Here is a 16,002-nt window from a genome sequence, read left to right as displayed (position 1 = left end):
CCTTTAGTTTTATGCAAATTGAGATATGGGTTCAGGGTTTACATCCAGACATCCATCACTGTATGTGATTGGTTTATATTGATTGTACTGAAATTTGTAGAGCTTTAGCATAATGCTTCTTGGAGTTAGCCTTTTCAACTGAGTACTTACTGTCTGTTGCACTTATCTAGATGCCTAAAAGTTATGCTTTGTTCAACTTTTTTTGATTGCAGAATATGCCAGTGATCAAAAGCCGAGCATGCCCCAAATCATCAATTTCCTTCTGCGTGGCAGTAATAATTGAGACCTTGGGTGCTGTGAAAACTGTGGACACTGATTTAGTTAACAAAGTTCTCCCATTCATTCTTTATTGCTTTGATCCTCTGGTTGGTCAAGACTACAAGGTTTCAACACTTAACCCCATGCCATTCTGAAACATCTTTTGTTTGAGTCATACTACAGGATATTTGTGAAACATAACCTAGATAATGGAAATATGTTGTTGGCAGCAAGGCTATTGTGCTTAGTTCTTCATGTTTGTAACACGTGATTTCTTGCTATAATTAGTTGATGTTGTATGACAATTGTAAAGACTAATAATATGGTTGTCCATTTGTTTGATATTTACTGTGGTTAAACAACAACTTTTTCACCGTTTCTGAAACATTGTTACATGGGTTCATGTTAACTTGGTTAAAATAAGTTCTCATTTTAGCATGTGTAATTGGCTAGTTTTTCATGTCGTCTATTATAGTCACTCAGTAATGAAAGGCATACTGTTTCTTTTCATCAATATATATGTTCTTAAACAAACTTTGTCTCTTGGTGGTGACCTGCCTATAAATGGTTAGAACAGATCCCAGGTCTGTTATAATGGCCATTAAGTTTGGATTACTTTATATAATTTTATATATAATGTCTGAATCATTGAATAAGGGCATGTTCTCATCTTCAGCGTTCTAAAATAATAAGAATTTTCAGCAGAAACTAACCACACACACTCTCAGATATAATGTTCAAGTTATGCTTGAATAGTTGGCATACAATCACCTACACAAACTTGAAATGATCTTCGCAGCAAGTCAATATTTAATATCCTCAAATATTGACTCAACCTTGCCGGGTTATTAATATCTAAGTTACACGAATCTGTATCCGGATACAGATTCAGATTTGTCCAGATCTAGATATGGATTGGCCAGATTATTGAAAAGCCAGGATCAGGTTATGACAGGGAAATGGCAAGTACATCCAATATGAATATATTTTTATAATTTGAGAAATAAAATTTATATAAAAATAAAAAAATATCACCTATATATGCATTGTAATATATAATACTTATATTAGTATAATGAAGACATATTATAAATATCATTATAGACCTATACGTTTATAAATTATAGTACCAAGTTTTTACATAACTTTAGTCTAACTATATAACATAATAATTTAATATAACTTTATACGTTAAGATGAATTAATAACTTTAATATAATTTAATACTTTTTATAACTACCTAACTTTAATATAACTTTATACTTTAATATGACATTATGAGTTATATCAAGATAATATCACTTTTATGGAATTAATTATGGAATTCATACCCATTTCTGGTAGAACTTAGAAGAAAGCTCACTTTATGGGAGGGTTGGTTCTCCATACGTTTATAAATTATTATACAGGCTGATCAATGCGAAATTTGGTTGATGTATGGAGGGCTCGACCAACGATCATTAGGCTAAGAAACTGGATGAGCATTAAGTGAAGGAACAAGTTGGTGAATGTAGGGCTTGACCAATGAACATGCTTAGGGATTTGGATGTGTAACCATTATTCTAGCATATTCCAAGGCATCCAATGATTTAGTGTCGGAATAGTTGGCAAGCTGATGAAACCCTGTTCGCTGCTAAGAAAGTTCACCAAGGACCCACCATCAGAGAAGTATTAGAAACGTTATTCACCATTTTTGTTGTTTGAAACCTTGTTTGCTGCCAGTTTTAGATTTCTATTAGGATTTGGAGCTAATCTAGGTGGATCTAGATCCGAATCTGTATTGTATTTGGGGATTCGTGGATCCCCCAGGGGCCTATGGATCCGGTAGTTTATTATGAGCCATTTATCGTGTGATGTGGGCATTTACCTTGAGTTAATGTTCCTGAGCCATTGTGATTGTTATTTGACATGTAAGCATATGTTTTCTGGCACTACCTCACCAAGTGATACCACACGAACAAACAAAGAAGAGGTACACGTAGGAAGGATGACAGAGATTGAAAGAAATAGTCAAATGCAAAGAGAACTGTACTCAGCACTAGCATTTTCTTGAGACTACTAAATATGACATTCTTCAAGTATTGATTAGATACTTGGCAAAATATCACGTGCACATCCTGGTTACTTGAGTTGATTATTTATTCTAATAACACATGACCAAGCAATCAACAGAGAAATTACGTGAACATTCAGAGCCATTGTTTATGCTCCTCCTTTAAAGCACAAAATGTGTTATAGTTGTAAAAATATCCTAAAACCAGCTATCTAAGCAAACAGATCAAATCTAGTTACTTGCTGGTAATATTAACTTTTGAATGCAGTGGGAAACAAGAAAAACAATCACACACAATACACAAATATTTCTTCCGTTCTAGATCAATTCATCATTCAAAATTTACAAGAGCTTCCTTACACGGAAAAATGGCTCTAAGAATTAATCATTCGAACAACAAAGCTGAAAATTTCAGTTTTCATGGAAATTGAGGCTGTTTGCCCTCAAATCTGTATGACTGAACGGAATTCGTACAGACAACAATACGACCTGCTCTGCTTGGATGTAAGGCTGCTCTTTTCTTTGCTGCTAATTTAACAACCCTGGTGAAAATTCCATGTAATAAAAGTTAAAAACAATAACCACGGTCGATGGGACACTTATTCCAAGCTGAATGTTGGGCAAGACATCCTAGAGGGTGTTCATTTGGTTGTTTATGGCTAAGGAAATTGGCAAAGACAATGGCTAAGGCTTTGGAAAGGCAAAATGACATTTTTGGCACAATTATTTATGAAAATAATGGAAATTAGGAGAAAAAGGAGGTGAAAGGTCACAGGTTGCATGTGAGGAGGAAATTGAAGGAAAATAATGGAAAATGAAGAAAATAGATGCCTCATTCATAAAAAGGCTTCTGAGGATCAGTTGGTAACCTTTTGTCAGTTTAGTGTTGGAGCTCTCTCATTATTCTCACTCTCTCTCTCACTTTTCGACACTTGGAGTTTCAAGAAAGGCAAAGGAGGCAAGAGGAAGCAAAGATCAAGCAAGGAAAGGTAGGATCAAGCAGCTACAACAGGCTTCATTGCAGGTATTTACTTGCATGTGTATTTTCCTTGCTAGATTTGTCATGCATGGGATCGCATGTGGTTTTTTTCTATCATGGCATGGGTTTTGCCAAGTGTGATAGTGTTCTTCAGCCTAACATTGCCATTTCATGATAGCTTTGATGAGATGGGTTCTCACATTCGGTTAATGTGGGATGGCCAGATTGGATTCGAAGTTGAGTGGGGTGGATCTTCGAATTGACAAACACATGGCCTAGTCGTTCTTGAACCGAACTGTGGATCATGGAAGCCACTGGCGTAGTAACCCCCGAACCGAACTGTGGATCATGGAAGCCACTGGCGTAGTAACCCCTGAACCGCACTTTGGGTTGCGGTAAAGCCAGATTGTGTGCCTCGGTGGGCCTAGAAATCCTTGCTGTGAATGGCGGGATATACGGTAAAGCTAAGAGGTGGATTTTCTCTCCGTTGGGCCTAGTAGTCCTGGGATGGGATGTACGATAAACCCTGGAGAGTATGTCTTGGTGTAGGGCCTAGTAATCCTTGGATTAGACTGTGGATTCTGGTAAAGCTTGAGAGACTAGGAGGCACTCAAATTCCTCATGGTGTAGGCGGAGAACTCTGGTGGCATCCATGCTTGTTTGTGTTTTTGGTGTGTTTTATGAGTCCCACATTCATGCTTGGAATATGGCACGAGGGTGATTGGCTGAAGAGAGACTTGGCTCAGCCAATCTATGGTCGGGTGGAACGTGGTAGTCCCATCTTTGGTTGGTTCATTCCATTCATTAATGAGAAATTCATTCCCTTGATTTTCATGTGTAAATGTACTGATGTATATATTGATTTTATGGCTGATATGTTTATGATATTTCTGTCCCTATTATGTTGGTTATATGTATGTTTTATGACAACAACTATGTATGGTTCTCAACATGTTTTTACTTGTATATGAATGGATGATGTGTCTATGACATAATAGATGATAATGTAGCAAATGACATGAGGGAACAATGGTTCATAGCGATTCTCAGATAAGTATGAGATCCATACACTTAATTCTGTTGTTTACACTTGTAGGTTACATGTTGATGATGTGTTTGATGAAATGCCTGTCATGGCTAGTAGGGGTTTGGTTAAGGTCTTGTTCAACTTAATTGCTTTTGCATCATTGTTTCCCTGTACTTTTACTGATTTTAAGCTATCACTCCATTCTGGGCAGTGACCTGGGCTCTGGGCCTGAAAAAGTGGCTTAAATCCCGGGGTCGCTGGCACAAAACTGGCAATTTTAGTCTTTGGTCGTTGGCAAACAAGCCTGTGAGAGCGACTTTGGGTTTCTGGTCGCTCCCTTGCCTATAGCATGAGAGCGACTGAGGCCTAAGATGTCCAGAACATCAGTGGGACCCAGGGACAGACTGTTTGAGTCATTGACATGTCTCCTGAGAATTCTGAAGCTGATGTTAGATGATTTTGTGTGATGTTTCCATCGATTCCACTTCCTTAAGGTCATATAGGAGGTCGAATCCAATCATAGTAGCCTCTCGTCGCATGTTTACCCTGGTTGGCTAGTTACTTGGGAAGATGTGGGAGGATGGTGTTACAACTAACTGGCTGCCTGTCCTTGCTGAATATTGGATGCCTTCTCCTTGCTAACATACTGCTGAAATCCTCACCCATGGCTGAAAATCAGATCTTTGATTTTCTCCTTCACTCACGCGACTTGTGAAATGAATGTTCAGTGCGTGTCTTTGTCCTTTGCCCTCTCTTTCTTTTATAACTTTGGCATGAGCTAAAAACCTAATTTTTAATGGTTAAGATTTAATTGTGAGATCAATGGCTCTCTTTTAATTAGATCATTAAGTGACCCACTTTAGTCACTTTATTAATTAAAAATCACTTTAATAAAAGAATGTTCGCTTTATTAATTAATTAATAAAGTGAACTTCTGAAAAAGCATAGGATACTTTTAATGACAATTTCCATAAGTAGACACCCTCATGGAAATACTTGTCTGAGCTACAAACACTAACACTCCTTCGTAGTGAGGAAGGTATTCTCCACTAGGCCAAGCTTGTCTCAAAACCAGACAAACTTGCCCATTACCAAGGGCTTGGAAAAAAGGCTGCGAACTGCTCCTCTGTAGAAATATATTGGAGCATGACTACTCCCCTCAGCACCATGTCTCGCATGAAGTGGTATTTGATTTCAATGTGCTTTGACCTGTCGTGAAACACTGGATTCTTTGAGAGTTTGATACAACTCTAGTTATCACAGTGGATCACTGTTGGCTCAAGCTTTTGACCAAACAATCTTGTGAGTAGCTTGTGAAGCCAAATGGCTTCACAACTAGCTAGACTGGCTGCCATGTACTTTATCTCACCCGAACTCAGTGCTACTGAGGTTTGCTTCCGCTGAACCAAGAAATGACAACTGACCCCAAACTGAGGCAGCACCCAAAGGTGCTCTTCTGATCTGTTCACTGCCTACCCATTCTCAATCTGAGTACCCCTGCAACCTCACACCATCTCCACCAAGGTATTGCAATCCATATCCTACTGTGCCCTACAAATATCTGAGCATGTGCTTTGTTGCAACCCAGTGAACCTCCCTCGGTTCCACCATGAACTGGCTTAGGGTGTTAACAACAAAGTTGATGTTTGGTCGAGTGTTGACCAGATACATCAACGAGCGAATCAACTCCCTGTACTGTTTAGAGTCTGCCAACTCTGAAACTGAAGAATCATTCTTCTTCAGGTTGGTCACCATCAGAGTGTTCATTGGTTTGCTATCCTCCATTTTGAATCTCTTCAAGATCTCTAGAGTGTACTTTCCCTGTCAGAGGAAGATTTCGCCTGATTGTTGCGAAACCTCAAGTCCCAGAAAGTAATGCATCGCCCCGATAACCTTCATCTCAAATTCTAATGTTAGATTTGACTTGCAACTTGCAATTAGTCTCTCTGCACCTGTCATAATGAGATCGTTCACATACAACACCAAAATGAGTGGCTTAGACCAACCAACAAGAAGTATAGGTTAGGATTTGCCTCACTCTTGGTGAAGCCTATGCCTTGCGGATTGCTGTCAATTCTGGCGTAGTCGCATAACAGGTCCTGGGTGCTGGTTTGAGTCCATATAAGGCTTTCTTGAGCATGCGTACATGTGTCTCTTTGTCATGGACCTCAAACCCTTGTGGCTACTCGACTATACTTCCTCATCAGTGATGTTGTTGAGGAAGGTGGTCTTCACATCCATCTGATGGATGCTCCATCCCATATAAGATTTTATTGAAATAATTGCTCGAATAGAGGAGTATCTGACTACAGGAGAAAAAGTTTCCTCGTAGTCTACTCCCTTTTGAGAGAACCTACGAGTCACAATCTAGCCTTGCATTTCCCCACATTGCCATCTAATGCATGCTTTACCTTGTAAAGCCACTTGGAAGTCACACTGACTTCCCCTTTGTTCTCGACATAATCTCCCAGACATCATTCTTCATGATGGAGTTGTGCTCCTCCACCATGGCATCTCTCCACACCTACTGGTTGGCCTCTTCCTTAAAGTTGGAAGGCTTTGAGTCTATGATGCTGGTCATGAAAGCCATGTACATTGAAAACCTCCGCGAAGGTTTTCTCTCCATTAAAGTGGCCTTGGGAGGCTCAACATGCTCCTAAGCATCTTGCAAGGTTTATTCCACCCACCTAGGCCTCCTAACTAATGTTCAAGGAGCTTACTGCTCCTCCTGCACTGAAGGTTGGCTATCATTGTTACTAGAAGTCTCTGCTCTTGGCTCCTCCTTTGGTTCCTCCTCTTGAGTCCCCTCTGCAACTATTAGTAGGTCCTAAGATTTCCTAGATGCCAAGTTCTTCTTGAACTTGACAGCTCGGTTTAACGCTGTCTTTTGCTGATCTTTCAAGAAGACTATAAGCATTCAAATCCTCACTGTATCTCACCAAAATTCCCCTCTCACCTGAGGGTTGTAACTTTGTCCTCTTTTCCACAGGTATGTGGATGTAGACTAGACAACTAAATATCCCAAGATGTCCTATCTCAGGTTTCTTGCCCGTGAATGCTTCCTCCGGTGTCTTATCCTCTAGAATCTTGTGTGGGATTTTGTTCTGCAAATACTCAACCGTGTTCCATGCCTTGGTTCACAAAAAGCATCGACAAACTCTGATCATGGTTCGTGGCCTTCACCGCATTTATGATAAATCGATTTTTCCTCTCTGCAAACCCATTTTGCTGCGAGTTGTAGGCCACTGTCTTCTCTCTCTTGATCTCTGTATTTGTGAACTCATTAGAGGTGTATTCATCCTCATTGTTTGTCCTCAACACCTTGATCTTCCTATCATCTTCTCCACCTAAGCGTTGAAAGCTCTGAAATGAATGAAGACCTCGCCCTTGGTCTTTTTGAAGTAGATCCAAGGCTTCCTAGAGAAGTCATCAATGAAGGTCACATAGTAATATGCACCCTTTACTGAAGATACTGACATAGGCCCTGCTAAATCAGAATGGATCAGATCCAAAATATCTTTGGATCGAGTCTCGCTACTAGGGAAAGATACCTTGACATTTTGGCCAAGTGCACACCCTTTGCACACCCCCTATTGGTCCAAACTGATGTCTGGAATCCCAGTGACCATTCGTCTCAGTAATGGTAGAGCTCTGTGATGGAGATGTACCAACCTCTTGTGCCAAAGCTCGCACATGCTCTCACTGGTGTGCACTAGTGCTTGAGCAGGCTGGCCTTAAAGTCCATATAGGTTACCATCCCGCATTCCAATCCTCACTATAGTCATTGGACTGACTCCCTTTGGGCAATTGAACACTTGCCCCCTCCGAAAGTTAACCTCATAACTTTTGTCCTACATTACTGAGATGGACAAAAGGTTCTTCTTTTGGCTAGGTACATAGAGTACCTTCGACACATCAAAGGACCCTCCTGAATCAAGTTGGAAATGAATTGTCCCTGTCTCTTCATTGCATACTTGGCATCATCACCAAGCTCAATATGGGTTCTTGAGGCATCCTTTGCAAAACTACTAGATAACTCTCTAGCCTCTGTCATGTAGTGGGAGGCGCCGCTGTCCAAGTACCAGGTGCTTCTAGCAATGGTGCTGGTATGAAGGCAAGACACGAGTGAAAAGTCACTTTGGAACTTGGAAGCAAGCTCGCTCAACTGTGTCTCAGTTGTTGCTACAACTGTCTGCAACTCCCCCTTGCCCTTCTTCCTTTGTGGACATTGAGAAGCAAAGTGGTCATTCTTACGGTAGATATAACATTTGATCTTTGCTTATATCTCTCTTCTACTCGGATTGTTGTCTATCTCCCTGACTTTCACCCTTCTTGATGGAAACTTTCCCTTTGGTCTTCTTCATTTTGCTGAGCAAGGCCAAGTTTTCATCTATTGCTCCTCCTTGCTTGCTGGTCCTAGACTCTTTATGAGTCTCCTCTTGGATGCAGTCATCCCAAAGTCTCTCCCAATTGGGAAGATGTTCTTGAGCACAAATGCCCATGATGAATGGTTCCCAAGCCTTGGTGAACCCATTCAGAGCAACATTCACTAGCTTTGCATCCAATACAACTTCTCCAATAGCTGCAAGCTGGTCACGGATTTGTGTGATCCTCATAAGGTAGTTGGTTACATTGTCGGAGGGGTTCATTTTGCACTCTCTGAGCTTAGTTTTGAGAATCATTTTTCGACTCATGTTATCACTTTGAAAAAGTGATACTAAGGCATCAAACATCTCCTTAGATCTGGTCTTTTCTACATCATGCAGAAATGTTGCGAACATTGACATTAGGATAAAATCATCAAGGGTCCGGAAAACCAAAAAATCATAAAAATCGGAAAAATATCGGTAAATATTGACAAAATTAAGATACCATAAAAATATTTTTAAAAATCGGCAAACATTGACTAGGCCAAAAAATTGTGATTTCGAGATAAAATCGAGATGTTCGCAACAATGTGCAGAATCAAATTATCCTTAATAGCTTCAAGGATCACCCTCTGTGCCTTTATGTCCTTATACCATGTTGCCTGCATAGCTAGGTCTACTATTGTTGGTGTCTGCGTGCTCCTCGAGACTTGTGTTGGAGCTGGAGGGTTGGACACGACTTCCCACAAGTCCTGCTCTTTCAAGATCACTGAGATTCTTGCCTTGCATGGCAAGAAATTTGAAACCCCATCAAGTCGATCCTCAACCTTCACACTGGTTACTAACATGGCTGTCCTAAGCTTTATCTTTCAAGCTCGTTGAAGTAACCTAAAAATTATAGATTTGCTTTTCTCTCAGAGCTGGAGCTTTGATACCATGTTAAAATATCCTAAAACTATCTTAAGCAAATGAATAAGATCTAGTTACTTGTTGGTAATATTAACTTTTGCATGCAGTGGAAAATGAGAAAACCAATTACACAGTACGCAAATATTTCTACCCTTCTAGATTACTTCGTCAGTGAAAATTTTCTTCAGAACTTGCAAGAGCTCCCTTACAGGGAAACATGGCTTTGAGAATTAATCAATTGTACAACAAACTTGAAAATTTTAGTTTGAATAGAAATCAAGGCAGTTTCCATATGGTTGAATGGAATGCATAAGGACAGCGGTACGTCCTGTTTTGTTGGGCTGTAAGGCAAGAAGGTCGCTCTTTTCCTTACTGCTAACTGGCTGCCTGTCCTTCCTGAAGACTGTCTGCCTTTGTTAAAATTTGGCAACTCAAGGGTGAATTTCTGCTAGAAGAAATCATATCTTTTAGTTTTGTTTGAACCACCTATAATAAAATTTCATTTATGACAATTCTAATATGATTTTCCAAGAATAACATCTCAATTTGGAAGTGACTTTCCAAAACTAGAAAGTCATGTCTAAATGATCAAGAATGATCTCAACATATGGAATCCACTTTAAAATCAAATCAATCATGATTATACAAGCCAAGAATTAATATTTTTATCCTTACCCGTATTAGTATTATTATAATACTATTATTTATGAAATAGTCTAAAGTTATTCACGTTTAATGTATTAATAAAAGCAATTTCTCTCATGGAATAAGTAAATTAAAGTGAGAATCTCTAACTTGGCAAATCTAACCTCTCTCTTGGAATAAAATAGTAACTCCATACTTAAGAGGATGTAACTCTCCCTCACTAACTCAATGTATGGCAAAAGTGTAACTCCTCCTCATTAAATGCACTTGTAACTCCCTCATTCAATTTGATTTGTAACTTTCACCAAATATTTTCTCATGTCTAAGTGTAACTCCTCAAGGCAAGTGTAGATCTCTCTCTATTCTTGGGATGAGTTACACTTCTCTTCAAGTAACTCCTCTCTCATGGAATTCTATTCTCCTATTATTGGCTCAAGGCATGAATTCATTTTGTAACTCCTCTTCTTTCTTGTCTATTTAAGCAAGAGCAAGTGAGAGTTGAGAGTGGCATGTTCGTTGTGAAGAAAGAGCGCAAGTGTTGAGTGTATGCAAGAGAAGTGTGAGAACTAGCAAAGAGCAAGAGCAAGAGAAGAGGTGGAGCAAGTGTGAAGGACATAATCTAATCAAGAGAAGGAGAAGATATTCAAGCAAAGAGCAAGTGCACTTTAGTTGCAAGTTAATCAGACATTGGTGACTTTATTCATTCTCATTCTCTCTCTCTCTCTCTCTCTCTCTCTGTACTCTGCTGAACAATTGAAGAAATCTAACAAAAGAATAATCATTTGGGTTTTCCCACATGAGGGGTTTTGCCCTGGTTATTGGACCAAAAATCTCAGCGTTTCATATTTGTGCTTGGCTGTCTTCATATGATCCTTAAGTTTATGTTTTACCTACAATTGCTAATTTGAAAAGTTTTGAAGAAGAAATTTGCATTAGTAATTGCAACAACATAGAACATTAAGTTTTTTAGCAAAGTACATTCAGTTTTTTGAATAGAACTTTCAAGTTTTTGCAAAGAATTTTTAAATTTCTGCATAGAACTTTTAAATTTTAACATGGTATCAGAGCCTTGGTGAAGACAAGTCCAAGGATACTAGCGATCCGCTGAAGAGACCCCACTTACTGCCAGAGTTTTTTTATCAAGATGAGTTCGTCCTACTTCAAGGTAGAGGAGAAGCTGAATGATGCTTCAAACTTTGGTCCATGGAAAACAAGGCTGGATACCACTCTTGAAGAACACAAAGTTCTGGAGTATGTTGAAGGCACAATAGCTGATCCACCAGAGAATTCAAGTGTTGTTGTCAAATCCAATTGTAAAAAGGGTGAAATCAAAGCTAGAAAAAATATCCTTTATTTTCTTAGTGATCATCTCATTACTTATATTTTTGGTTTGAAGAAAGCTAAAGAAATATATGACAAACTAATTGGCATGTTTGCAATTAGTAACTTGAACTAGATTATTGCCTTGAAGAATCAATTGAAGGACATCAAGATGAACAGAGGAGAGACAGTTCAAGCATACTTTCTGAAAATGACCAAAATCAAGAATCAACTATCATAGTTGGTGAAGTTGTACTCGACAAAGAAATGGGGTTGATTGCATTGGGAGGCCATTCTCTTGTTTAGTAGACTTTTATCACCACCATTAACAATATCAACACTATTCCCACATTTGATGAGCTCGTGGGAAAGTGTATCCAAAAGGAGGTCAGAATGATCTCCAAAAGGAGAATTTCACTTCATGAAGAAGGAAAACCTACTGCATTTTCAGCCTATGACAAGAGAAAGAAAGGTAATAAAAAGAAATATGCTTTCAAATCAAATAAAAAGAATCTAGACATGTCACAAGTTAGATGCTTTAAGTCAAAAGCAGGTCACTTTGCTTGTGATTGTAAAGAAAGAAGAAGAGCACCTAGTTTCAAAAACAAATCTGATTATATAAAAGACACCTCTGAAAATCAAAGAAAAGACCATTATAAGAAAACAAGAAATCCAAGGTATAGAAATAATGCAGCATAAAATCAATCACAATATTTTTTTTTGTTTCTGCTCTTTCCAATTCTTTTTCTGCAGATTCATTTGATAGTTGGTTAGTTGATAGTGGTGCTTCCAAACATTTTATTGGTTACACAGAAAGACACTCTAATCTACTTGAGAGGGAGACTAATTTAAATGTTATCCTTGGAGATAATTCTACTCACCAAGTTAAAGTTATGGTTTAGTTTCATTTTAGTTAGATGACGACAAATTTATTTTTTTACAAGAAGTTTTGTATGTACCTAGTTTTAAAAAGAATCTTGTATCCATATCTGCTCTAGAAGATAAAGGAATGAAAGTTGCTTTTATTAATAGAAAAGTTCTAACCTGACCTTTGAACTCAAGTATGAGAGAAACCTCCTCTCTTGGATCAAGATGTGAAGGGCTTTACAAAGTCAATGGTAAACCCATTCATGCATGGGTCCATGATACCGATCTTCAGTGTGAGCTATGGCTCAGAAGATTCGCACACCTCCACTACTAAGCCTTACCTCATGTAAGGAAGATGGTTTCTGGAATGCATGAGATCAGAATGGATCATGAAGGAGTTTGCCTAGGATGTGCAAGTGGAAAGCATATAAAGGGACCATTCCCTTCAAGCAAAACAAAAACTAGTCAGGAACTTTAGCTCATACATTTTGGTTTATGTGGATCTATGCTTGTTACTTCTCTTGGTGGCTACATGTATTTCACGACTTTTTTTTGATGATTTTTCTTGCAAGACATGTATATTCTTTTTGAAAAAGAAAGGGGGAGCATTTGACATGTTCAGAGATTTCAAGGCTCTGATTGAAAATCAAATTGGAAAGCTTATCAAAGCTTTCAAATCTGATAATGGGGTAGAGTTCACCTCCAATGATTTTAATGATTTTTGCAAAGATGTCTGAATAAAGAAAGAAATCACTGTGCCATACAATCCACAACAAAATGGTGTGGCTGAGAGGAAGAATAGAACCATTATGGAAGCAGTCACAACCATGTTGCATGATCAAAAGCTATCAAAGTTTATGTGGGGAGAAGCAAGTGTCAAAGCTTCCACTATTTGTATCTTGTCCATGAGAGAAATGGAGGTTCCCATTTGCTGGTGTAGTGTCCAATTAATGCCCATATGTTCTAACTGAAGAGCTTCGATTTGTTGTGAACACATTCTACAATTAATGTTGCCCCTTGCTGCAGCTAATTTTTTCTTCTTGGTCGACATTGTTTGGTTGCTGGAGTAAAGGGATCAAGTGTCAAAGAGGATGGGGCTCAGAGGACTCAAAGGACCAATGAGAGGGTTGTCGAGAAAAGCAATAGGGTCAACGTTGGTCCAAAGATAGATAACATTCACCTAGATGATAGTGACGTAAAGTGGGCCAGAGGAAATCAACCACTTTCCATAGGGAGGAATAAGGCCAATACAATTATTTCCTGAGCTAGGCAAACACAAGGCAAGGAGGTAAAGGAGCGGCGGGACTTCCAAATAAAAGAGAGAAGTGACCAAGAACAACTGAGCGCTGAATTAACAGGGAATTCGACGCAGAGTTGAAAGGGATAGTTGAGAATGAGTGAACCCAACAGAGGAAGGTTGACTTGCAAGGAGTAGCACCCATGAGCAGTAACAGGTTGGCGAATTGAGTTGCAACCAACCAAACTGCTCTAAAGTGTGCCCTCACGAATAGACTGGGAGACCAAGTGTGCCCAGGAGAGGGCTAGACTGCTGGAGATTCCTTTGCAGTGAGTCCTAAATTCGCACCAACTGACACTGTAAATTCGCCCTATTTCCAGTAATGTAACTAACATAGCTGAGAAGCCAATTATCATAGATAAATTTTGAGAAAACAACTCGACTCAAATGAGCTAGTGCTGGGCACAACTGAAGACTATTGAGCAACAACTCACACTGGTCAGGCAATGGAAGGTTGAGGAGGACGAAGCGAACGATGACCATGAATTTAACCCAAAAACCAGAAATTTCACACGCTACGCCAATCCAGTGGCCATTAAACTTCATTATGTTCCTCATCCTTGAGACAGTCAATGAGCCAGGTGCAAGGTAAGATCAAAGATTGGTATGCCATACGGTCTTGAATCTTAATGTGTGCGAGAACATTGGAAGGAATTCCCTTGCATGGGCTGTGACCTCACCAAGACCCACGACACCCTTCATTAATTGCCACCTTTTATGATAATGAGCTCTAATATTTCGTTCAATACATGGGAGAGTAGGACTTAGTATAGGAATCCAAGTCATATTCATTAAAACTAAGGGGGGACGGGGGAGATTCATGGGATGTTTCTCCATCCTGAGGATTCATTTATTTCAGTCTGACCCGCTTTTAGAAGGCAAGCAAGATTAGCCTGTTTATCAGCTTCCGTGTTTGGGCATCTAAGGATGAAAAAGGGACATGAGATTGAAGTTATCCAATGCACAAGTAATTCTTTGTAGAAGAAGTTTGAGGTGATTTTTTTCTTTAGGAAATGAGCCTTTGTACAATGTTGAATAGTAAGGAGAGAGTCATCCAGGATTGCTATCTTAGAGATTTCCATGTCTTTGGCCAAGTTTAATCCGAGCAAGAGGCCATATATTTCAGCTTGATTGTTGGTTCTCTTCCCAAGCCCCCAGGAGTACTAACATTGTTATCTAGAGTTAACACAAAAGAGCTTATCTAAAATAGTTAACTAAAAAGACGTTAACGAAAACAAGACAATGCATCATATATCTATACTCAGATGCTTCCTCAACATAAGACGATTCCCTTTTAATTTGTCTTTCTAGCAGCTAAAAGGTTTTCCAGATTGACTGTTCTCTTTTTCAATGATTATTGGGTAAGTTGACTAAAATGCCCTCCTTATCTAATGTTTGGGAAGATTTATCTCAATTATTAGGAACTACAAGCATAGCCATCCTTATTTTTTATATGCTGGTTTGTCCATTTGTATAGATTAATTCATCCTGCCAATCTCTAGTTTTGACTGATCCTGTCTAGCATACAGCTAGTAGACATAGGCAAGAATATTCCTTGCCCAATTGTTTGTCATTTTATGTTAATCTTCTTAAGGATGTCATAAATTCTAGTACTTTTATTCAATGGAAGTATATTGTCTCAGTGACTACGATCCGTGCGTCATAATCCTGTGATAGTCTTTTCAAGCAGTCACAACTTATGCACAACCTTCCTCACCACCTTGTGTTTGTAGTATATATGGGCACGTTATATCTTTTCTCTTGTTTCTGTACGTTGTCTTTGAATCTTAGAATGTGGTGTGACAAGTGGCAAGATATGTCACAAGGTTCGTCGAACTTGAACCTTGAGGTTCGAAGTTCAGCGGACCTCAACAAAATGTTCAGATTTGTCTTAGGTTTGGCTAGGTTTGACTTGAACTCACAGTCCACTGTTTAGTTTGGAAATGATTGCCAATGTTTTTAGCTCCTCAATTTTGTTTTGTTTTCGGGCATTGTCGTGGTCAACAAAAGTTCCAATCGCGTAATGTATGAACAAAAATTCAAGTCGCGCAAGGTATGGTCCGAGGCTCTTTCTCCACTGGTTACAATGAAAGATTTCATCCACTCTGTGTCTAGTTCGAGATTCTTTCTCTATTGGCATGAGAAGAACAACCACTACTTTTGATTCGAGAAAAGTGCGGGGTCATTTTCTGCTCTTGCATGGAACACTTGGCACAAGGGCTTGAGGCATGGGAAGTTTCAACAGGCTCGTCCATCTCCGCGTGGGTGATCTATTGGTAA

General features: G+C 39.1%; 1 protein-coding gene across 1 annotated transcript in view; it reads left to right on the top strand.

The window, feature by feature from the left end:
• LOC149177582 (uncharacterized protein At3g06530-like) overlaps positions 1-16,002 on the top strand; it is a 280,290-nt gene that overhangs the window by 31,101 nt on the left and 233,187 nt on the right. Inside the window, 1 exon segment of the mRNA XM_089420165.1 lies at positions 213-383. Within this exon segment, the coding sequence (XP_089276291.1) occupies positions 213-383 (171 nt within the window).

This window comes from Pinus tabuliformis, chromosome 4_1, assembly GCF_031772625.1.
Source record: "Pinus tabuliformis cultivar Carrire ecotype Pingquan chromosome 4_1, CPIR1, whole genome shotgun sequence".
NCBI classification, from domain to species: Eukaryota; Viridiplantae; Streptophyta; class Pinopsida; order Pinales; family Pinaceae; genus Pinus; species Pinus tabuliformis.
The sequence above is the reverse complement of the archived record's forward strand: the minus strand, read 5'-3'. Positions and strand labels throughout refer to the sequence as shown.